Source organism: Ambystoma mexicanum, chromosome 12, assembly GCF_040938575.1.
Source record: "Ambystoma mexicanum isolate Mex_15411 chromosome 12, UKY_AmexF1_1, whole genome shotgun sequence".
In the NCBI taxonomy this organism is placed as follows: Eukaryota; Metazoa; Chordata; class Amphibia; order Caudata; family Ambystomatidae; genus Ambystoma; species Ambystoma mexicanum.
The window spans coordinates 62,002,522-62,028,653 of NC_090936.1; the positions used below are offsets into that span (position 1 = coordinate 62,002,522).

The 26,132-nt window shown below is 44.9% G+C and overlaps 1 protein-coding gene across 6 annotated transcripts in view; it reads right to left on the reverse strand.

Moving 5' to 3' along the window:
• Window positions 1–26,132, reverse strand: part of YAF2 (YY1 associated factor 2) — a 150,380-nt gene that overhangs the window by 36,950 nt on the left and 87,298 nt on the right. For 3 of the 6 annotated variants that reach the window (XM_069627994.1, XM_069627992.1, XM_069627997.1), the window contains one exon: window positions 24,036–24,134. The exons of 2 other annotated variants lie outside the window; for them this stretch is intronic. In XM_069627994.1, coding sequence (XP_069484095.1) covers window positions 24,036–24,134 — 99 coding nt within the window. Of the gene's footprint in view, window positions 1–24,035; window positions 24,177–26,132 lie in introns of all 6 variants that reach the window. One more of the 6 variants, XM_069627996.1, reaches the window with a different exon arrangement.

The window sequence follows — 26,132 nt, forward strand, 5'->3', positions numbered from 1 at the left end:
CTTCTTTGTTTGGTAAGAAGGCGGATGACAGTTTAGAAAAGCTACAAACATCAAAGGCAGCAGCAAAATCCCTGGGAGCTGCAATCCGTCAGACACCATATCGCCCATCAGGAACCTCTTGGAGAGGTAAGTCCTTTCGCTTCTATTCCGCATTCGGAAGAGGCAGGGGACAGCCGGTTCAAAGGGGTCAGAAAAGATTCACCCGAGGTGGACAGGTTAAAAATACAAACGCTGCAGCAGCAGGTGCCCCTTTACCCTCGGCATCTGCATCAGCCGCCTCCAAACCGCTCTGAGGACTCTCCTCACAAGACACCAGTAGGGGGCAGGTTAACTCAACATCTGACGGAATGGCAGGCTATTACATCAGATGCTTGGGCATTGGAGACAGTTGCCCAAGGTTACTGCCTGCCTTTTCTACGCATCCCTCGGAGTCATCCACCGGGGAACAGCTCTCTGAAAGTTCCTGATCCGCTCCTCTTGCAGGAAATTGTAGACCTGCTAGAGAAAGGTGCCATAGAACCGGTACCTGTAGCGGAGAGGAACAAGGGCTGGTACTCCCCCCCCCCCCCCCACCCCCTCCCCCATACCATCACAGAACACTACAGTGGAAAACAGAACTGAAAATTATATCTACCTCCCCAAGCAATTCTAGTGCATGTAGAACACTATAAAATCACCAACATCCCCATCAATCCATCTGTATCCATCATCTTGCTGCACTCAGTCTGTTAAGCTCTAGCATTATCAAACCATCTTCAAAGCCCCTCTCTGCATCTCCAAAAAGCCTGCTAAGCCAACGTAAGACTATCTAGCCCTTTCTTTGCCCCCCATCTACAGCTCTTTCTAGGACTAGTTACCCTTCTAAACACGTTTCTATTCTATTATTTAATAATTCCTGTGTATGTCGGAGCACTCCCTAAATTTCATATGATATCCATTCCCTCTCCACCTAGCTCTCCCCATCATCTACAAATCGGTCTTCCACTCTGAAGCCGTCGTCTGCCTGGATCCATTTACCCACCTGTCCGGCAAACTATTCAAATGTCTGTCCAACGCAGTGTCTATGTTCGATCACAGCTCAGCAACTGGGAGATAACTAGGTAAATAGATGCGGACATAACAGCACGATCATTAATTCGGGTGTGTGGCACAGTGGACTAACGCATCGACTTCAAGGATCGAGGTCACAAGCATGAATCATGGCATGTCCAGACAGCCCTTCATCCATAGGAGATGGGTAACAAACATCTATTATTGGTCTATACCGCCATGAAACGCCTGCAGGGGTGAACGTGCACTTTGTATAAATACACGGGTTAGGTTATGCAAATACATCTCCTCTGAAATGGATCAGAGCCGCAGAGACCCAGCTAGCCAACCCATGACAAACAGCGAACAAACGAGAGCCTTAGCAAGAGACTGTCTGTTTTGGGGTCACTGTTTTGGGGTCAATAGAGTTAATATTTCATACTTTTCCCTCATCCAACTGCTGTTCCCATCTGCCATGGGGTATTCAGTCACAGTAGCATAAGTAACCTCAAACGAACCTTGTGTGAAACGCATGCGCAGTTCTACATCACAGCTCTCTTAACAGTGATGACTTAGAATCAAGCCAGCCAATTCTTGGCAAGGATGACTCATTGCGCCCTTCAAAGGGCCCCCGCTTCTTATGTGCAGGTTTCTGGAATTGTTCCAAACACTCACAGCTGAGCCGTGTAACAAGTTGGCGCTTTTATTAAACCCTATATAAGAGTATGGCATTAATAACCTACAAACACACATTTTAAACATCCGCACCCATATGTATGTGTGGCGTGCACAAGGATCCATACCCTTGAACAAGAACGCTTATATTAAACTGATTGTCAGAAGAGATGTCAAAATGAAGACTGACCAACAACCAGAGGGCTACCCAAAGCAAAGACAGAACGAGTGAACCACTGAGAGCGGGGAACTAAGCCACACAGAAAACGGGGAGAACGAGAGAGAGAACGCACGGGGGTGTGGGAGAAAGGACCACACGAAAAGATCCAGAAAGTGACCATGTGCTTCAATCAAGCACTCCACTCACAGCCAACACCTTCCCCAGTCTGAGGCCTCTTCTGTGGAGCACAAGGCATTCAAATCCATTAGCCTGTGATGCAGTGTCAAGGGACACCTTCATAGACGAATCAGGGAAGCTTAGATCAGCTAATCCCTGGTTGTCCTGGCAGGTTGTGTTGTGTGTGCCCGACGGCTGCTGTTCCTTTGCACAGCAGGAGTGATGGATTCTGGTCAAGTAAGCAGGGTTTCACTTCTAGAAAGATGTTCCACTCCAGTCTAATTTTGAACCAGAGGCTTACAGATTTATGAGCACCCAAAGAATATGAAGATGTGCGACTTGGCCCAAAGGTCTTTTAGTAGGCCCCTTGCTAATATACTTGCAGCTCTTTCTAAACCCACAGCTTAGAAGATAGAAATGCACTTAGGTCCAAGAAAGTCCAAGTAGTTATATTTCCGAGAAACACTAGTGTGGCTAACCAACGAAATGAGCTCTGGAAATTGATGATTCAATTTGTAAGTTTAACTTATGTTGTCAGGATGTCATTTATTTTCATGAAGTCCTTTGGTGATTACTTGGGAAATTCACTTCCATTTCCCAGAACACAATATCTGCAAAAGACCACAGGCAATCCCAGACAGGTTTTAGCTGCACTGGCTATTAGCTGTAAAGTGAAATGTAGAACTCTAGGTAAAGCAAGCTCGGCCCAGGTCTGCGCATACAGTTCCACAAGCTATTCGTGCAACACTAAATAGTAATGGAAGGTTTTCACTTCATCGTAGCCTCCGCCATTGCTATGGGCTACCCACTGTTTGACAGGCCTTGCTCTCCTAAAATAAAAGTATCAATAGACAACAGTCGTGCAACAGATAACTTCAGAATATGGATACTCTAGGACATGCCAGATGTTTTATTCCATAGGAAAAAGGCTTAGATTAAGACTAGGCTAACATCTGGCAGTATAAAAGTAGGACTAAGACAAAGTCGGCGATGGGTGGCCCAACGAATGACAGGCCGCATAACAGAGCCCACTTCATGTTAGATATGCCCTCTGTGCACAACATTCTTGACAGCACACAGGAGACGCATTACATTTGCAGAAACAATGTATTCTACATCTTTTTTAGCTCTCATTTCACACTTGCCTTTGTGCGAGCATACATGCATTGACAGCCAGCTGGGAGAAGCCTACTTGTGTCACAACATTGTGTAAACCAGGGGATCGGATATCCCAGAAGAGAAAAATATGCTGCCAACTATCCTCTCAGAGGGCAATCTCCATTAATATGTGCCTCACTTATCGGCAAATGAAAAGATGCACCCGTTTGCAGTACACAACAAGTCTTGATGGGACTGCCCAATATTTGGTGAATACCATTTTCATTTTTATACCCAATGACATAATTTGCTAGCAGGAAGTGCATGTAGTTCATGCCTCAAAATGATACGCCCCAAAGAGGAAAAACCCATCACAACATACTTTGTAGCTCTTCAAAGTATCCGAGCTACAGTCAGCAAGTCTAGTGCGATTAAAGTAAAATACAAAACTATATAAATGAGCGACATACATGATTTTGATTATCTGCTCGCTCTCGGGCACATACAGTTGTAGTGTCTTCCTGTTTTTGGAATGCAAATATTACACCTGAAGCTTGGAGCCCAACAATGCACGCTTTATATTTCAACAGCAGAGTTTCAATGCACAAGTACAATGAAAGCCTTTCTATGGGGAATTGTAGATTACATTAATTCTTAAAGACTACCATTTAGCCTCACCCTTTCGGTTTAGACTTTCAAACCGTATTTGACAGTGCATCAATTATTGGAGTTCAATAAAAGATTCACCCTTTTTGGAACTGTAGCGAGGCCACACTGTGTGGCCCGACTCGCCACCTCATCAATTTTGTGTCAAGAAATAGAGTCGAACAGAAGTTTCAAGTGTGTATAACGATACAGAATGACAAGCTTTTGTTTAAAAGTAACAGTCAGGACGATAACCGTGGCCAAGTAAAGTGCTGGATTAAATTCCTAAAGTGTGCATCGCCAATTAGAGGATAAGGCCAAAGCATTTCTTAATGAAAAACTCAAAAGCATTGGGATCTCCGATCTTGTGATCAGCGGTGTCCTTGCAGAAATGGCCAGTGTTCCAAACGTCCAACACAAAGTTCTCAAAGGCTGTGGTAACAACCCCAAAGTTCAATAAACAATCCTCCAATAGCGAAAGAAAAGTACCTGCCTCCTACATGCAAGTCTCCTTTCCTCCTTGATGTACCAATATGGAGTTTGGTTTTCTCCTCACCCCTGGAATAGTCCTCAGCACACTCCACAGCTCTTGCGCATACTTGTACTTTGCTGGTCTGCCAGACCTTTCCCTTCTTGGTGGTCTTAAAAGGTCACTGCCCATTGTTTCGATTGCCAGGTGATCTTGGTCCCTCTGTTGGGGTTCGACCGAGAAGCATGGCCCAGTTTTGCAGCAGTCCAGTCTCCACAACCCCCTGCATCTCCCAAAACACCTAGATTTTATCCCAGAATGTTGTCCCTTCTCCTTTCTGTTCCTTAGCATACAAGTACCACCTTTAACTGCCTCACGTTTCTACACTCTTATTGATCAACTTTGTACTTGTAGTTTCCTATTCTCACTCCCTCCAGATCCACAATGGTAGGTCTATAACCCCACCAATTAGGTTTAACATTTCCTTTACATGCTTCCCCCCAATGCCTCAGACTTCACCGAATTGCTTTTCGCACCACAGTCTCTTTGGGTCCTTTTGTACTCACAATTATGTTCCATTGTCTGGCTGCAATCTCTAGACTTCTCTTCAGAAATCTTTCTCGATCACCTTTACACTATCCTTTCTCTCCAAGGTCCTCTTACACCTCTCACCGTCTCCACCTCTTACTTCCCAGCTGGAACCCCTTCATTCCCTCCTTTAGGTAGCGCTCTTCTTACCAAATAAAATTCTAACAAAAACAACCAGTTTATACAGTTCCACGCTTCCCTCACCATTCACCAGGGACTTCTTCCTCCCGGCAGCACTTTGTTGTTGTGCTTCCTCCTTCATGGAGGACATCCATGGCCCGGTCTGCTTCTCCCTTCTGGCCAGTCCTCCCAGAACTGCTTTTCTTCCAAATATCCTCACTTGGGATCTCCCAGTATCTGTCTTCCTCCTTCAGGCTGTTTCCAGATCAGACACAGGCTGACTGGGATGGATACCTTTTAAGTTGCTTCTACTTGGGTGTGCTCTAGGATGAAAGTTTGCACCTGGGTGTTAAGGTTCTGTCGTTCCCTGCTTGGTTCATGTGCTCCGTGTGAGGTGGTCATCTCTGGGCTGGCCCAATTTTACAGTGTTAACCGCTGTTTTGGTTTTCAGAGTGGCATGTAACGTCTAGGTATTTTTCTCACTGCTCTGTGGACTCAACAAGTTTGCCTCTTTATGTGCCTCTGAGCCAACCATCTGTTTCATCTTCACAGCAATCTTCTGGTGAAAGGGGAAGGTATTTGTGTGCCAACTGTTTGCGATGAAGACAATTTATCTCATGCAATAGTTGCCAGAATTTGTAGACCACCACTTGATATCTTTTTTCACCTCTCGCATGGGGCTTTACTTTGTTAGAATGAAATTTGGATACTGTGTATTTCTGCGTGTCCATTACCTGTGTAGCTACACTGTTTGTTCCTCGTTCGCTTAACGCAAACATATTAAACTCCATAGTTTGGAGATTTGGTCTAGCTAGGGCAAGGGTCTGTAACCTTTGGATCTCCAGATGTTTTGGACCACAATTCCCAAAAGCCCTAGCCAGCAGTCCATGCTGAGGGTTCACATGGGTAGTCCAAAACATTTGGAATACCGCAGTTGCAGAACCTTGGGCAAGGCAAGGATTCCAGCTCTAACCCTGTGGTCTGGTTTCCACTGGCCTTTCCTGTCATTCGGACTCCAGGTACTCCTAGAGTCGCAGTAAACAAGTACCCACACATTCAGAAGCATTGCCTGGTCACATGACCTAAGGCCGGCTTCGTTATACAGGCTAACCAGGTTGTGTAATGGGAAGCTAGGTTACGTCAAGTGACATTATGCCATTTCACCTTGTCATTTTGCTTGGTACAAGGAAGACAAGCATTTTGAAGTAGGTGGAAACAGACATGGACTCAACAATGCACACAAACATACACACCAGTGTCACTCAGTCCGTCCTTGAAGGGTGGCCATAACACCCAAAGGAGACCTACAAATGTCAGCTGGTAAGTAGACTGCACCTCTGTTTCGACCTAAAAACTGTAAACTGCCCTCTTAACAGCGCATAGCAACTGTGGTCCAGGTTGAGATTGGTAGACCATTCTGGATTATGTGCAACTCCCAGAAGAGCCCAGTCTCCGCCCAGGAGGATCCCCGTCTCCCTCACCCCCATAAATCTCCAGCAGGCTTCACTTCCAGGGAACCGTCTCAGGCATGACCCCCCAGGAGACAGTGCAAAGCCTCAACCCTCAGTTAAAAGTGCTCCTACTTTCTCCAGCTTTCCGGTGCAATGAATGTGGCTGTTCGTGGTGGAGGGGTTTCACGGAGGGCATCAGCTTTCCCATTCCCATGGGCATTACTTTAGCACACCCATAATAACAAGGCTTCAGAGCATGACCCACAGACTCACTGAGATCACTAGAACATTTTACACACAAGTGTGCCAGAGTATCTGGTGCATCCATGTATACCTACCATCTTATTCTCGATAACATCTGCCTCACAGTCTACACTGGCCTCGGCCATTAGGCTTGGCAGTCGTTTCTGGAGTTTGTGAGCGAAATTAAACATTCTCCTGGGCAATATAATCCAACACGCCTTATGCCTGGCTTCAGCACATCTTGTGCCCATCAAACATTACACACTACTTTAGTGAGACCTCAAAATGTGCGTTCTCCAGTAGCAACTAGAGGGCGATAATGGACTCTTCGTGAGCAATAAACCTGGTGTGCTGTGTGCAGGTCTATTGAGGGCGAGTGATTGAATAGCTAGTAATTTTATCCTATTTTAAGAATACCAATGTTGGAACCACCCTCTCAAATATTCCCTTCTTGCAAGACCACATAATTTACCCTCCCAATTGCTGCAGCCCTGATCAACATAAAGCCCTTCATCTGGAATTCCCTCTCCTCACTATTGTCTTTTTCCATTGGTCTATCATGTGTTGTGCCATAAAACAACTGCAGTGGGTGTGGGTGCATTATAAATGCATAACGTAACAAACTTTGAAAACGTCCAAAATAAATCTTCGATTTCAGTCAATGCAGAAGCAGCCCCCTCATGAAATAAAAACGCCACTCTCTGCCCCCTCCATTCTTTTGAATGAAGCCACACAGTCCAGAAAAAGGAGGCACTAAACTTGCCTCTAATAAGGCGAGACGCACAGTTAGTGTAGTGGAAGTAATGTTCCATTAGCATTGCTACTGACCCTAGCATTTGTATTACGCAGAAAAATCGAAGGCTGGGAGATGCTGGGCATTCTGGAATTTTGCCACCAACTGTAGAATGTCTTGAGCCCTCACCTCTGGTGGCGAGGCTTTTCCCCAGGGATGCATTCAGGATTGCTCCGATAAATTGGTGTCCTCGTGATGGTATCATTTGGAACTTCTTGAAGTTGAGGGAGAAGCCCAGTCTGTGGAGGGGGTGGCAAACATAACTGATCTAGAGCTTATTTTGGGGAATTGGCCCCGATCAACCAATCCTCTAGGTTGGGGTAGACGTGAATCCACCCCTCTCCCAAGACTCGCTGCCACAGCCACCATTAACTTGGTGAAAAACATCAGGGCGGAGGTCAGCCCAAATGGCAGAACCCGAAACGGGTAGTGAGAGTTGCCAATGGCAAACCTCAGCTACTTTGTGCTTTTGATGGATTGGCACATGGAAGTAAGCATCCTCAAGGTCCAATGATTTGATTTATGATTTTGATTTGAGAAACTGAGCATGAAAAAGGCAGATATTTGACCATTATCTGATTTGGATTTATCTGAAGGTTTTCAACCCCTTTCCAAACACGTCCAAGGTCTTACTTGTTCTAATCTCCAGTAGAAGTTGGTTCCAGACTCTAGGTGCAAACACTTCAAATCTTCCATCTCCTCCGGAGACAGTTAGACCGTGGGACACAGATTAAAAGGTTGTCTCCAGAACAGAGCTTTCTAGTTGGCCAGTAATGCTTCATTTTATCTGCGAGATAATCTGGGGCAAGCCCCTTAACGCATTTATAAGCCATGCAAGCTACCTTAAACTTGATTCTATCCTCCACCATAAACCCGTGGGAGGGGTCTCTGTATTGCGGAGACACAGTGCCATTTCTAACGATTAGCAACCACTCTAATGGAAGCATTCTGTGCCTTTTTCAAGTATAGCAATCTGTTTGGTTGGGATACCTGCAAGGAGACTGTTGCAGTAGTCTAGGTTGGGGGTTGGTCATTGCCGCCGCCGCCGCCGCCACCGCCGCCACCATATCCTCCAATGGAATAAAGGAAAGCACATTCCTTAGAAGACAATGACTAGAAGACCGTCTTCACCTTTGCCCCAACCTGTGCTTCACTACCCAGGTTCTCATGTCAAATAAATCCCAGATTCTTGATTTTTTTGGAGTAATGAAGTGGTTTCCCTAAAATCAGGGATTAGGGGGCGAATGGTCTAACAGACATTTTATTCTTTGGGCAGAATAACACTATCTCTGTTTTAGTTGCATGCAGCTGCAGATGATTAAACGTCATCCACTCATCTTTTCAAAAACATTAGCAATGTTCTGAATCTCAATATAATGTGGAGTATCATCTGCTTATGAGTGAAACTGCAGACCATACTTCTTGAATATATTGAATACTGAGATAGCAGTATAGATTGAAAATTAAGGGTTACAGGTGATACCAATGATACCAACCAACTCTGAAGCTGGAGGGCCTGAAGGATCTGAGAAAGGGTTACCAATTTGAACTTGTCCTTTCTGTGTAAGTCCAAGATGGGTCTCAATCCTCCGTCCTTTTTCAGAATCAGAAAATACGGGGAATACCAACCCTTGTTCCTCTCTGCGACAGGTACCGGTTCCATAGCACCATTCTCTAGCAGGGTTAAAATCTCCTGCATAAGGAGAGGATCAGGAACCTTCAAAGAGTTGTCCCCCGGTGGATGACTCTGAGGCGTTAAGGTAGGCAGTAACCTTAGGCAACTGTCTCCAATGCCCAAGCATCTGAAGTTATATCCTGCCATTCTATCAGATGTTGTGTTAATCTGCCTCCTACTACTGTCTTGTGATTTAAGACCTCAGAGAGGTTTTGTGGCGGCCGACGCAGATGCTGAGGGTAAAGTAGCACCTGCGGTTGCAATCTTAGTACCTCTACCCCGTCCACCACGGGGAACCGTCTTTGACCGCTTTGAGCCTTGCTGTCCTCTGCCCCTTCTGAATGCGGCATAATAGTAAAAGGACCTACCCCTCCAGTGCGCGCCTGTGGGGCAGTTTGGAGTTTGCCTTATAGCAGCTCCAAGGGATTTGGCTGCCACCTTGGACGTTTGCAGCTTCTCCGCTTTATTCCCAAATAGATGTGTGCCGTCAAAGGGCATGTTTAGAAGTCTGGGGCAAATCCTGACTTCCGCAACCATGCAAACCTGCGGATTACTGTACTAGCCGCCATGGCCCTGCTGATGCCGTCAAGAAGAGTTGAGACCGATCCAGAGGGTTTCGCGCATAGCGTCCTTTCCATCCTTGATAAGGTTCAAGAAACCGTCCTGTTGCTCCCCTTCGGGGATCTGGTCAGCATGATCGAAATACACTCCCAAAGGGTGTGGGTAAACCTCGCCAGAGTACATGTGGCATTAGCAGACTACCGGCCGAGAAAACCTTCTTGGCCATGGCATCATATTTCTTGCCTATCCCGCAAGATGGGGATGACATTTTGCTTGCCAGAAGAGGTTGCAGCCTGTACAACCAGGCTTTCTGGTGTTGGGTGCTTTGAAAGACAGAGGATCCAAAGTCGATGCTCAATATTTAGCCGATAACCTTTTGCTAAGTGCTGGGAAAACTTCAGGTGTTTCCCAGTTGGAAGATACCCTCTTTTGTAAAGCTTTGTGAAATGGTACAATAGGGTCTTCCTGCAGACCTTTGTCGAGAATATCAGTTGAAGTCATCCTGCTCGAAAGAAGGTGGGGGTCTAGACCACCCCATGTACTCCATTACTCTAGACATAAGCATTCTATAATTTCCTTCAGCATGATCTCCTGGATCAGCCCTACCGAATTCAATTTCAGGGGAAGTGTCAATGCCACTTGCCTTATTTAGAGAGTCCTGCAAATGTTTCATTCGGGATTCTTCTGACACAAGCTCTTCTGGAACGGTGTCCCATATTCAAGTCTAAAAGATCTTTCCTCATCAGATGATTCCGCATCCTCAGATTGAGGCGAGGGTTTTAAAATATTCTGATCGAGGCTGATGTCTGTAAACCTTCTCAAAAGTGGAAGAAATTGGTGCCGAAAGTGTCAAAATCGTTGATGGACATCAATGTCTTCGATAAAATAGTCGAAGGCCTCAACTTCTACGAAGTAGTCAATGGGATCGACACCAATCTTTAGACGAAAGCGTCTAGGTGCAAGGTGTCGAGGAAGTCAAAACACAAGACGCCAATGGCTTCTACTTCGATGAGGGCGCCGATGACGCAGTCTTTGGCTTTGCTGTTTGGGTCGATAGTGACAACGTCTTGTGCGTCAGAGGCTTTCCTTCGACTCGAGGGTTTATCACACTCTCGAGTAGATTCCACAGCCGAGGTCGAAGACTCACGGCACCTGTGCTTCCCAGGTGTTTAGCCTGGGGCATTGTATCTAGGTGTCTTTGAGGAGGGGGGGGGGGGTTATGCAAGGCCACGTTCTCGAACACATTGAACATTTTCGGAATTCCTCCCACTCTGTCGGGGAACTGTTTCGTGGGACAAATGACCCTCTCTGGTGAATTAGAGGAAGAAGACCACCTATGGTGCCTTTTCTTGCTATGCTTTGAAGAGGAAGAGTGATGTGATACACTTCGAGAATGTGATCAGGAGTTTTTTGATGACGAGGAGACAAAGGCCTCGACTTGCAGGATTTGCGTTTGGATGGGATAATGGACTTCTGAGGCTTACTTCTTACCAACTTCCCTGTGCGCTCCCTCAAGGCCTTGGCTGTCACCGAGATGCATTCATCGCATTTGGAACACAGATGCTCTGCCCCTAGGCACCACAGACAGACCCTGTGTGGATCGGTCATGGACATCTTAGCACTGCAATCGCAGGACCGAGGCGTAGATGGAGCTGATGAGGAGGCCAGTTCGAAGGATTTTATGAAATTTCACAGGAAAATTGAAGCAACTCGATGAATAGCACAAAACCGAGCGTTACCGAAGCTGTGAAGTGCGGAAAACGGAATTGAGCAACAGACGCTGCGCGCTCTACTTATACCAGTCATGACATCGACACAGAGGCCTCCGAGGGACATCATTTCGACAAGCATCGACGCACAGCGCCCTCTACTGGGGAAAAAAGCTGGATATTAACAAATATCATAGCTAAGGACTACGTGGGAGGACACAATCCATTTGAAAGACAATATCTAGCAGACATCGAAAAGAACAAGCGTCAGCAAGTGGCTGTGTTGTTCAGTGAATCAGAATGGGTGGTTGAAGAGGAGGTGAGGAGGAAAGACCAGGGGGAATGGTATCGAAAGAATACAATTCAAATTAGATGGGGAGGACGGAAAAGAGGAAACTGAAAGAGACTGAGGGGGACGAGGAAGACAGGGCATCAGATTAAGGGTTAATAGGAGACAAATGGAGTGACTGGGACAGTGATAAATCGATACTCAACTATGGAGGCAGTGATAAAGGAGTGGAAATGACAGGGCAGACAGTTGCGGTAGAGATTGGTCCACCTCCTTACGCAGTAGGGCGGGGATGGTAAAAATGGGGACGACAAGTTGTCAGGGAAAGAGGGGCAGGATAAAAAAACACAGATAATGCCATTATTACAAAAGGGACGAGGGGGAGCCCGCTATGTGCCCTGGCGAACAATGGACCAGGATAACCGAATATGTAGTTTACCTTCTCTCGTGGCTGTGGCCAGTAAATGGATACAGGCACTAGACAAAAAGACAGCAGGGGTGACGCTGGCCATAGGGGATATGAAGTTTGTTTGCCACAAACCTAGAACAGGCAGACAAAATGAGTAATCAGGTGGGCTACAGAAGTTAAACTGAGCAAAGCTCCATTTAACAATGGTCGAACACACCTGGGAAGTTCTAAGAAGCATGTATCTAGACAGAGATGACTCACAAAATGAACGGAGAAAACGACCCAGCAGTATATACAGAGTTCAGGATTTATGGACCCAAAAGGCACGAAGGTCCTGGGACGAACATATACCATTGTTTTATCACATACTAGTGAAAGGATTGCCAACAGAAGTACAGGCATCCTTAGACAAGCTAGTGGGCATAGAAGCTAAGGGCTGGCCTGAAATACAAGCCACAATAATACACTATTGTAAAGCAAGCAGGAAATCGAGAGGCAGGCAGCAGAGAATGCTGTGAAGGCAGAAAACAAAATGGTACAAAAAAAGCTAGCTAAATACACTATGGAAGGAGCACGGATAGTGCTAGACGCTGCTGCCTTGGCACCAGCAACGCAGGGAGGTTCCCCGTAGGGCAAGCACCACAACAAGGAGGGTACCTGCAGTCACTGTATGGGCCACAATGGGGAATTGTACACAGGGGAAATACATGAATGCATGGGGGATACTTCCCTATGGGAAGAGGGTTTTCACTGCAAGGAAGAGGGGGGAGGGTCTTCAGGCTGTGCTACATACGTCAGAACATGGGACACATAGCACGCGTTTGTCAGTGTCTTCAACATGCACAGGCAAACCAAATAGCGCAAAGGCAAGGACACCAATGGCAGCAGTTACAGAGTCCTCCAATGCAGATACAAGCACAGCCGGGGGAGTGCAGCCCCAAGGAGGAACAACCGACAGCTAGGTAATGGTCCCAGTGGTGACCGAGCCACCCACAGTAGCAGGGGAACCCACAGGGGTATTACGGAAAAACGTGGTGCCCGACTAAACAGAAGTCGGTGTGGTAGGAGGGAATCCCTTTCCCTTCCCCACCGAACACACAGCAATGGCAGTGGAGCAACAAAGTCTGAGGGTGTCCAGTCCTAGTAGTAACTGACAACTGACTACCCTGAAGAAGAACCCAAGGGGACAGTGAAAATGGGACCTGGAGAATTGTCATTTCTCAAAGATATACGAACAACCAAAGCCGGCATTACAGGGGGAACTGGGAGGGGGGGGGGAATTCCCACTATCTAACAACGTCATGGCTATGCAGGGGTTTTGTGGGGCGGTGGTTGTGGTTCCAGTAACAAGAAATTTACCATTAACTATAGGGATGCAATATCTCCTAGCTCCCTTACTATACTCAAAACACACCCATCAACATTGGGGAGAGATTTGCTCAGAAGATTGAATGCAACTAGATCATTCACAGAGAAAGGGATGTGTGCTCCACACCCAGCATTTACTATGCCCAGGTAGGAGCTCTTCTCTTGGCAGCATACGCGCAAAGCACCTTGCGAGCACAGCCAGTATATCACAGTATGTTCCTGTACAGTGTCAAAGTTCTGCTAGGAAGGGTCCCAGGAATACAAGGGAAGGTGTTCCGACTGGTGTCAGAATTGCTATCCAGAGTACATTGCCAGAAATAGGACTTGTAGGGGTAAATACAGTTGGAAGAACTAATAATACGCAAGGACATGGTGATTCTGTGGGGCACAGACGACAACATGGAATGGCGAACAGTGCTGTGAATTGACCCCACATTGACAATTACAGGTGTATCGGACGAACAACTGTTCGCCGAGGACAAGGAGGAAGGAGCTATGGTATTACAGATACAGATGCCCAGTTCAGGTAATGGAAAACTGCTGCCCATTCGAACACAGTTAGTGAAGAAGAAAGAAGAGAGGGCAATCTCAAAAAGGTGGCCAAAGGGGCCATGTACTGAAAAGGGATTGGGGCAGTAAAAATAAAACAAGGGGCCCTGCTGCCCCGGGCAAAATACCCATTGACCAGAGAAGCAGATGAGGGGATATGTTCCACTCTGGACACATGGCAGCAAGGCATAATTCATACATCAACCTCCAGCTGCAACATGGCAATCTACCCAATAGGATCATGGCGTTTCATTCAGGATTTGCGTCCCCTAAATTAAGTGGTCGAAGCAGAATTTCCTGTAATTCCAAACCCCACCACAATATTGTGTAATATACCAGCAAAGGCAAAATACTTCAGTCGTTGACTTAAAAAAAAGCCTTTTTCTCTATACCCTTACACCCAGAATCAAGATAATCGACCTCCTTCATGTAACGAGGAATCAGATTTGAACATACTTGTTTGCCCCAGGGGTATTGTGATTCGCACAGCATCTTCAATCGAATAATACAAATGGGCATGCAAACATCAAGCACAGTGGTTCAATATGTAGATGACCTGCTAATATGCAGTGAGAGAGAAGAAATTGTGTACAACAGATTCAGTACATATAATGTCACTACTCGCAGAAAAAGAGTACAAGGCGGATAAGGAAAAATTACAGTACTGTCTCGAAGAGGTAGTGTACTTGGGACAAATAATCACCATTGAAGGGCGAAGAATAACGCCCGAAAGAACACACGCCATTCATTTAACCACTCGCCCACGAACGGTGAACGAAATTCAGATGTTCCTAGATTTATGCAATTACTGCAGAGCTTGGGTATTTGATTATCTCACATTCACTAAACCCCTGCTGCAGGGCCTTAAGGAAGCGCAGAAAGAGAAGAGGGACATACAATGGACATGAATGAAAGTTTTGCATAAATAAAAGAGGCACTAGCGCATGCACCAGTGTTAGCAACACAAAACTATAGTGAGAAATTCTACTTGTTCTCGCATTCAGATGGCTCAGCGATGACAGCTGTCCTTACACAAAAGCCGCCGCAGGGAAATCAACCACTAGCTTACTACAGTGAAGGACACTTCCTTTGTGAACAACAATCTGCTGCAGTGTTTTCAATTGAGAAGGCATCAACGATTACCATGGGCATGGGGTGTCCCGTAGCAGTGTACGTGGAACACTAATTCGCTGTTCTTAAACCAAAAAGCACATTACCACCCAAAAGGCATCGGCATAGGAGGTCATACTGACAAACCCAGCCATTGAGGTGGTAAAATGTCGAAGTGTAATCCCAGCAGTCTACCTAGCAGAACCAATAGAGGAAGGGGATTACATTCATGACTGTGCAGCAAACAGGGACAGGATGGAAGGGGACGTGAGCATAAAAGAGAATGAAATAGCAGGAGGAGACATCGTCTATGACGGGTCCTCAAGTATTGACCCAGGTACAGGAAGGAAACATACTGGTGTGGCAGTGGTATGCTGCATAAGTGGGGAATAAGTAATAGCATCCCAGCACGGCTACCATCGCATTGTTCAGCACAGGCAGCAGAATTGGTGGCGATGATATGAGTAATAAAAATGATGGAGGGGCATGCAGCAAATCTCTTTTCCGATTCTGCCTATGTCTCATCAACTATCCATCGAGGTCTGGCTCAGTGGGAAAGGCAGGGATTTAAAAGTAGTGATGGATCTCCTGTACAACATGCAGAACTATCAAGGGAATTCATTGGGGCATTAAATGCTCCAATAGAGGTGGCAATAATAAAATACGATGCCCATACAGGAAAACAAGACAGGGCATCAATGGGGATTGAAATGGCTGACAGAAGAGTGGGGAGGAAGAAAGAGTAACGTTTCAATATGATCCCTATAGTACACAATAGCATTACAAGGAGAAGTGCCAAACTAGGAAAAAGAATTATGGATATACAAAAGGTGTTCACCGTCACCAACAGACCTGATTTGGGAGCAGAATAGCACAGGGAAGCATGTGATGGCCAAAAAATGGTTAAATGTAGCTTAAGATCAGCCCTCTGCATACACCTCTCAAACTCTATCCAAACACAACCACAAGCCTACAACACAACAAACCGCACAAACTTCACTACACTGCAACAACACACAACGACTACCGACCGTAAAACACCCCAAGGCCAGCCAACGGAGCTACCGGGCTGAGGCCACCAACAGCAAATCACTGCTCTCTTGCACCTTTTCAGCTTATTCCCACTAACTCACCCCCACCTTCATTTTTCAGAGCCGTCAGAGGACCACTCCTGTGGGGATAGTGCGCGGTACAAATATCCTTGAACATTATTAACACCCATGCATCCAAAGAGAGCATAGCAGCAGAGCTGATTGAGGAATGGTATGTTCCAAACATGGATGAGCGAGTAAATGAGTTTGCGGAAAATTGTATGGTTTGCAAACAGTTTGTATGGTCACACTGAAAACCTTAAAAAGGGAACAATTCAGATGCTAACCCGAGCACAGGAATCCTACAGAAGGAAGTAAAAAACTGACTGCGATGACAAATGTGCTTTGCTACATTTCCCGCCAGGTCCAGCAAAACAAACGCACAAATCAACATTGAAGAGAGAGCACAAGGATTTCCACAGACACAGCCACTCTATCCGGGGGACAAGGTCCTCATACAAAACAGTGAGAATGTGGAAAGAGCCTCGGTTTTGTGGCCCGTTTGAGGTAATCTGAACACCCACAGCAGTGAAGATAATGGAACCTTGTGCATGGATTCATCTCACAGATGTTAGAAGAGATATCAGTAGCACGGTGGAAAGGGGAACTGACTTGACAGGAAGTATAACCCAATTTGCATTAACATTCTGTACTATAATAAGGTGTTACAGGAAACCCACAATCAAGATGGACAAGGAAAAAGATAAGGGGCTGGGATTGATAAGAGTGGGGCAAAAAGTAAAAAATATACTGTTCTGCATCTTTGTCTTCTTCGCTTCTGGTATTTGACAGATCAGGATAAATTGAGCCCATCAGCTGGCAGTGAGCGGGAAACACGCACTAAGAGAAGTTTGGCTAGCACACTGTAATTCTTAAACCATGCCAGGAAAGGAGTAGATCTGGCCTCAGGAAATATTTGGTATAGGGAAATGAACCAGGGGCATGTTCCAGGGACATACAGTAGAAGTAAAGTTGATAGATGATGGGCAAGAGGTCAACAAGGACAACTTTATACAACTGGAAAGCATGGCCCAGGAGGAGAAAGAAGCACATGTTTCTGAAATATGTAACAAGAGGGCGCCCAAAAGAGAAACAGGTAGTCGCTGTGCATAACATAATATTGTAAAAGCTCCATGGGGAATGCACATCCAGGGCTCGGTGTTGCACAACGGGAAATGGGAAAGTGGAATGGCACAGTGCCGTGCAGAAGGGTTGGTGGGCTTTGAAGAAAGGGTGGTTGAAAATTAATGGACATTTGGAACAGTTATAAACGAAAACATGTCCAGAAAACAAAGCCACTCACACAATATTAAGGCCAACGGAACAATAATGCTGGGGATGAATACCGGCTGCAGGACGACGATGGACATCGCAGTGGTGCAGAAGGGGGCCAGTGCTGTGATGGACACTTGGTGGGGGTGCAGAACAAGAACTTACACCCAACTACCACCAGAGTGAAGGGGAATTTGTGCACTGGTGACACTTCATAAACCCAACATGGGGGTTGCCCCATGCAGACTTGATACAACTCAATGGGCTGTCCACAGGTAAGGAGAAAACGGCAGCAGAAAAACAAACCAACATAAGGTAACAAGGAAGAAAAGGTCCCGTAGTAACTATATCTCGGCAGAGTCCACAAATAGATTAGAAACATTTAATCTGATTTGAAACTGTTAAGTTCAGCATCTGTTTTCTTTAATTACCTCCTGGTACCCAGATTGCAAGCTGCAGCCAATGCAAAATGGCTGCATATCACCCAGTACGAACTGCTCCAATTGGAAAATGCAACTGAAAAGGGACTACAGGCTCTACGGTTGGTGACCCTCCAAAACCATTTTGTTCTCGATCTTATGACGGGAATGGAGGGGGTGTGTCATAAGATAGGCAGCTCATGCTGTACCACAATTCCCGCCAATGATGCTACGAATGCAACAATCACAGAGGCGGAAGAGGAAATAAGAGCAATACACGAGAGAAAGACGAAGCATTTCATCAGTATCATGGTTGGATCCACTGTTCGCCTGGGCACCCAACTGGCTTGTGGCGCTCCTCAGTCGCCTGCGTCGGTCGTTTGTTCGAGTGGTGTAAATGCCACCAGCACAAGAAAGGGTATGCAATGGCAATGCAAAAAAATGCAGGTCAAGGAGGTATTATGTGGGGGAACACCACAGTGTGAATGAGACTATTTTCCGCAGCACCACCAGACTTGGAGAATTACCATGCATTATGGGCAGAGTCTTTGCCTGACGGGACAAATTATAGATTTTTGGGGAATACTTGGACGGGTATGAGGAAGAGGGGGACATAACCAGGTTGACAAGGTTATGGGTGCATGAAGAAAAGGAAATGAAAGGGGCAGAAGCATTGGTCAAAAAAAAGGGGGGGGGGGTGTGTTAAAGGTGCTAATTCAGCACCAGATAGAGGGACGCGCCTTCCAACTACGGGAGTAAAGAAGATGCACAATAGGGTTTGCCACATGGGGAATAACATACTCTGAGCCACAGCCACACTGTATAAAGGACTTCACCATGAATGCTAGGGGGCAACAATACACTTGATGTAAACTTGGTCCAACACATTGCTCTGTGATTAGCTAAAGGAGGGGAGAGACAAAAAAAAGAAAATAGCACAATAATAAATACGCGTAGTGGGAAATCCTTTGGAGTGGGCTGGATCGAGGAACTTTTCAATCTAAAACACATGACCACAATGGCGGGGATGTGCAAAGTGGAGAAAAGTCTCAATGTAATAGTTATATGGGAATTGAGACAGCCGGAATTGGGTAAGGCAACTGCAGGGTGGTCAGCCAAACAAGCCGGCCTGCAAGGTGGCGGGGAGCGTAGCTCTGTACCAGTGTGCCAGTCACATGACCGCTGAGGCCCATCGGCAGGGGGAGAGGAACACTGGATGGAGAGGTGTTCCTGGGAGGACCAATCAGACTATAAATTCCTAGGCTCCGACGAGGGGGCCAGCCCACAAAGTATCTACCACAGAGTCTGTGAAGGTCATTATCTAACAGGTATTGTGTGAATGTCCCCTTTCCCACCAGCTGCAGGATGTCGTGTCCCAATTGTGCTGACGAATGGCAGTATATTAGAGTTCCGGCGGTCAGTACAAATGTTGCTTCATTAACAAGATGTTGCAGGGTGGGTTGTGAATAAAATGTGGTACCACATGGGGAGGTGAGGTGATGGGAAACTATTTGCTCTAATGATGCTTTCACTAATTAATGCAACTATTGAGGAGGAGGAGAATGAAAACCAATCAAATCCCTGGGAAGCACAAAGGAAAATCATCCTCCAACTTGCAAGTGTTTCTCCTGACTTCGACCATTGTATTTCTTGTTCTAAAACTGCTGGTCCTAGACCAGTCAGATGTCAGGTCTCGATCAGAACTAATCGACTGTTCCGTTTGATTTGTGCTCACTCGGCTGTAATAAACAGCATTGCTTCTTGCCTGGTTTCGGTTCCACTAGTACGTGGTTTTTACTATGCACTAATTATCAGACTCCCGACTACACCTATATAAATAATATTTGGGGGTCAGTGGGGTGGAATCAAAGTCCAACTCACAAGAGATGGGAAACTACGGCTGTAGTCGCTGGATGCCACGGCTGTCACCCTATTACATTTTCACTTCAGTACTATTAACTAGCGCAGCTGGAAGGGCTATTCTACTTCATTAAACAGATTCAGTTTGTGGTCGACCAAGAGGAGAAAGGAAATATGCATTGTTTTATGGTTTTCCTGAAGCACTGCAAAAGGTTTTTGAAAAGTGCCCATGTTAAAGAGGTGTAAAATGCACCTCTCACTTAAGGCGAAGCATGGCAAGAATTCATCACACCCTGATAGAGCTTTAATCAATCATGAGATCCACCCCCCACCCCCACCCAAGATCGAAAAAAGGTCTGCATGTATGAAGCATGGGTATGTGCACATTTTAAGACCACCTAAACAAAATTTTACATTACAGATTTAGACGTCATAAAATCAAAATGTGATATTTTGTTCCAATGCAAGTCTGCGGTATTTCCCCAATCACTAATCAACATCTTCAAACAAGCTCTCTAAGGAATACTTCACAAGCAGCATTTATCTATGCAAATATGCAGCAAGCATGTGCTCTATAATATAATCCCATTTAAAAAGTGGATCATTAAATCAAGATAAAGCAAATGGAACTGTTAAAAGGTTCAATTAAACTGGTCACGTGTAACTAAAGAGTCACTTGAATTCTGACGGCAATTTTGTGGATGGCCATATACATTTTGATGCACAAGTTGAAATGAAATGATATTTTATGTATATCGCGCTTGTACACAAGTGTTTGAGTGCAAAAATAAATAGTAAGTATCCTCTAGGCAAATAAAAGGTGTGCTTTAACAATCTCCGCGCAGCCGTTGGCATTAAAATCACAACATTTGATAACTTGCCACCAGTGTCAACTGAAGAGAGGTTTTCCTACACCCTTCAGTGATCAAATAATTTAAATGCAGTGACTGATGCAAGTTCAAAAGGATAGAGTAATACACAGTAAATGTTGCACACACAAACCTTCTGAACTTGCAGGCAGAAATCCTACACAGAGCAGTTCAGAGAGTTTGATTAGCTACAACTTTAAGCAGGTAACGTTGGTTAAAAAAATGGAACCCGAATGAAGTGCACAGCTCAATTAACTCTGCAAAATTAGAACTGATGAAAATGTGAAAAGAATTAACCTAAAAATAAGGTGAACGAAAGTCCAGCTGTAAAATTCAAAAAATAAAATCACTTGCAGCCAAGTGCCAAATGGTTTATAACAGATTGGGTGGGGGGAAGAGGGGTGAATGGGAATATAGGGGGTTCCACTTATGAAAAAATCCCTCAAGGTATGGAAATGGGTGCATGCAAATTAAGGGGTGCAGAGTTGATCTCTGAGGGGTAATAAAATGCATTATTTTTACTATTTACTATGATGAATCCTGTGACATCAAGTACATTTTTTTATATAGTCACTTAAATTAACATATTGGTCCGTTTGTACCTTTTGTGTTTTCTATTTAAAATAAATCCATTGTTACCTGAAATGTGCGCTGCATAACCTTTATTTCGATTAATCAACGTCGATTCACAATATGAATGCCTGCCTGAAATTGAACACCCTGATCATCATTCTGGAAGGTATCCAAACACGAATTACTCTCTTCAATAGGGGTAAGTGTGGCGAGATACTAAAATGGTAGCGCTATAAAAACTGATGAGTGATCACTTGCCTGAATTTAGAAGAAGAGTCCTGCAGCCATTCCAGCAGATTGTAACAGGAGCCAAGTATTCTATGTAGCTTGCTATGCAGCCAACTGACCCAGCAGAGGACTTCTGAAGAGACCTGGCGACCTTCCCTGCAACTTTCCCAGTGAAGCCCTGCTGGACTGAGAAGGCCCTAGTCAGTGCTTCAACCCTTGGACTGGTGGGACCAACGAGTCTCTACGCCTCCTCATGATCCTGGAGCCTTTGAAGTGTCCCTGGACCACCCGTGGACTGACCAGCTCCGTTTTAGCTACCATGCCAGAAGCAGCGACGTTCTGCATTTTTGACAGCACTTCAGAAGTCACCAGCTAGTCTTACAATTCACCTTCCTGCTAAGTTTCAGCATCCCAGTATACAGGGATCCCTGTTCAGGATTGCTTCCTATGTTCGCAACTGGAGAGACTCCCGTCATCCACGTGCAGGGAGTGTCGCTGTAACCAGCCATCCCCATCTGGTAGAATGTCCTGAAGAGTCCTGCATCCGAGCCTGCTGCATTTCTTTACTGAACAGGGTTGCACTCCGCTCCTGGACCCCAACGGAAACATACCTGCACCCTCAGCGCCTGGGTATCTACTACTGGATCCAACAGCTGGAAAACCTACCTACAGTGACTCTCGTTGGGAAAAAGTGGAGTATGTGTGACGAGTGGTTGCAATACTTACCGGTTCCGCCATTATAAAGGTTTGTTAAGAATTTACATTTATTCCATTCTCTTGCTTTTTTAAACATTTATTTAAAAATATGTTCTAAAAGATAGGACCTTTGCAGCCAAGTAAAGTACTTTTACTAAAGTCTTCTGGAACCCTCCATCTCCACAGGTATATTACTCAACTTTGTCCCCTCTCCTAAAGGAACTTTGTGAAGCTTTGGGCACAAAGCCCCATTCAATTTAGGGTTGTACTGAAAGTGAGGGCTCCTATTCCGGTGGACTGGTTATCAAATCGCTTAACTACTTACAATCCTTTTAGATGAACGGTTATAACCAAAGGTGATTGTATATATGTTTTATATTTAGAGTCAGGGCTAGCAAAATCTAGTAGCACACAAGCATTTGCGAGTATTTTTATGAAGGACGAGTATCATTTGCAGGACACTCGACCTTGTTTGAGTGTATGATTTTTCATTTACTGCAAACACACTTTGTTTGCAGTAAATGGCAAATAAAAGTTTCACTGTGCATGCTTGACAGCATTGCGGCAAATATGAAGTGTGGTTATGGCGACATGCACTATTTTACAAAAAGCAGTGACATATTTTGTCAGTCACCTTGGGGCAAGTGCTTTCTCTTAGCTCATGTATGTAAACTGAAGAACTTGCAGGTCTACTTACCAGTCCAAGTAGAATCATTGTGTATTTCAGTGTGGAGTTATTGTGGACCCCCGAACCACTTACCACTCCTGAGACTTAGCCTTGACAACTCTATTGTTGGCACATGTACAACCAGATGGGAAAAGAGGGGAGGCTGTATGGAGGAGCGTTACCAACAGATTAAGAAGGTCACTAGGGCATACTTCAAGCACTATCCCTCCTTTCTGGGCTACTCGCCTCTAAGAACAACTTCAAAATACTTTGGAAAGTAATACCTTAAGAATTGGAGGGAAATCTCACTGTATTGTGAGGTTTCAATTGCTGCTAGGCGAGGCGTGAGCATTTGTACTGCCCGAACAGACTAGAAATCGAGAGTAAACTGAATCTGTTAATGAAGCATATTTGAAGACCTGTTGAATAGATTATATCAGAACTCGTGCAGAAAGACTGGTAAATTGCCAAGGAGCATGTACAGAAAAGACAATTAGTGAAAAAAGAAGTGAATCATGCAGTCTATTTTGTTGATTTCATCTTAAGCAAATCATTCAGTAGAAAAACAAAAATTGCTAAAGATAAAAACCATAAAATGCAAAGTGTGAATTAAAAAAAATGCCCAAGTGAAACATACCATGAGTGACAATACATTCATAAAGACACTACATGCATGCAGCCTGCACTATCAAACGTGTGTGAGTAGAATGCAACATTGGAAACAATATCACAGAGACCACTGCGAGTGACTATTTACTCCGATTTTCAATGTTTTCTCTGGGTCCCCGAGAACAGTATTTTTTTAAGGGTAGATAGCAATTCTGGGATATAATCCCTAAATATTATGGATATACATCACTGAGCAATCATAAAATAAATGTGTCTAGAGACAAAAACGCAACCATGTCCAAGACAAGCATTAAGAGACATGTGCTAGCCAACCCAACGTTTCCCACATGGATGTATTTTATCCCATACGGGGAAGCTTCACTATTTATAGGATGTTTAAAGCACAAAGCTAGCTGGGAAGTAAGTAGGACGCGAGGTAGCACTGGAGCTAGGATGGGTGAGGGGGGGAAACAGGGTTACAGGTGAACAAGCAATTAAGCATTCAAGAAATAAAAGCTTCAATGTGACCATGAGTGTTATCAAACTGATTGCATTAAACTATTCTCCTGCACTATGGCACTTGGCAAACCATTACATACATAAGGAAGTGAACAAAAGAGAGGTAAAAAGTACCTAGTTTTTCTTTTTCTTTTTTCTTTGCAGATGAAGATGCCGCCTTGCTGGTTCCTCCGGGTCTCTTCCTGGTTCTCCATCCACTGGCCAGGCTGCCTCCTTCAGGGGGAAGTTACAGGCAGTCAGGCAACTAAAAAAGTACTGTGTGGCAGAAATAGCAACAGTAAACTGGGAGGTGCCCATGCCTCGCAGCTTACAAACGAGCTCCCTTTGTCCAAAGCAAGGCTCATTGCCCATTCTCTCTGGCACTGGCAGGGCCGCATTATGCAGTTTTAAATGAATCGCACACCTTTTCAACAGTTTCCAAATGGAACAGCAGCACTCGCATTCCGCCCCCATTAGACAGCCGACCCTTAGTATTTACAGAATTCACCACGAGAAACCTATGCAGTCACCTTCAGAGTTCAAGCAGCCACTGCTCATGTTCTCTAGACAAGACATTAGGCTACCATAAATCGTGATTGGCCCCTCACTGTCCCTCTTCTTAAGACAATGCACTGCTAGGTTTAGGGGTGATATATGTGCACGAGGGCACAACTATAGCAAGTGAGGATATCTTTTCTTTTTAAATTCAAGTGCTATGTGTGCTTCAAAAAGGAGCCTTTGAAATGGAAAATGTTTGTGGGTTTCGAATTTCGCCGCTTGTGTTTTATAGAATTGTGGCTGTACTTTAAAAAATCTTTGGATTGTACATTTTTGATATGTCCGGCAGTTTGGGAGGCCTTTTCTTATTTATGAAGTGCGTTAATTAGTCTACTAATTTTGAATGCGGACAGGGATAGCCAGCAGCATGAGCCAGCACTCCGCACAAGAGAAGGTCTTGCAAAAAGCGGGGCTGTCCCAGTTCAGACTGACTGACGGAGACCCTGACTTGCATCTCAATGAATTCACCAATGTAATTTAACTGCTTCATTGCATACGATGTGCATGGTCTGTACATTTAGGCAATGTGGGTCCTTAAGCGGCAGAAACGTCTGCCAAAATTAATCTGAAGATGCAAGTAGCCATCTTGAAGCAGTGGCCATATGCTCTGAAAAGCAGTAAGTTATGGCCCAACTGGTGTCTGCATGGAGCTGATACTCAGGGCAACTCGTCAAAATATTGTTGAAAATTAAGTAGGATCATATATTGGATAAAAAAAATATTGACTTTTAAAATGAAGGTATTCCATTTTATCAAGAGTTCTAGTAAGTTTGAAAAAAAGGTATAACACCCACTCCAAACCTACCGAAATCACTTGCACAAAAATAGGAAAAGAACCTTAACAAATGAAATCCTTTACAATATAGATTACAAAAATAATCGAAATGACATTCAAAATAATGCATTTTAAAACATTGTTCAGGGATCCTTCCCCCCCAGCCCCCACACCGCGACTCTTCTCCCCCCCCCCTATGTCACTTTCAAATCAAAGCTGCCTGCGACAGGGAGCAGGTTTGAGGGTTGGGAAATGCGTGTTAGAGAGCGGTTTTTATTAAAAAGAAAAAAATCTTAAATTAACTCATCACACACATTACTGGAGCTAAGAGTGTTTCAAATAAGTATTAAGGACAATTAAACAGGTTTTATAATTTGCGGGAATGTAAAAGTAGGTGAGAGTCTATTACGAGGTTGACATTTGGATTGCTTTCCGTATGTACACAATATTTGGACAGATTTTTTAGCTTGTATATTTTGACATGGAACCCCAGTTAGGACGGGAAGAAAAATGAAGATCACAAAAATTAAAAGACCACCAATTCAATTTTAAAACTGCATGTTTTGGCCTCGGTGCTTCCAGTGATATCAGGGCAATTGAAAATCTTGCTACTGGTAAAATAGGCAAAATGGAGGGCATGGGCACCTCCCAATTTGGCCATTTCTAGCAAATATGTTTCAGTTGCCCGACCTCCTGCTATTTTGCTCTGAAGAAGGCAGCCGAGAAATCATTCCACTAGCAGCTCTCTTAGTGGAAGGATTCATTACACCAAGACTAACAACTCAGCAAATATGAACATGGGGACTCCAGCTGCAGCTGCACTTCATAGTCTGCCATAAGACTCTTTCGCTTACGTTGTGCCATTCACAAAGGGGAATAACGTTAATGGATGGCAGTGG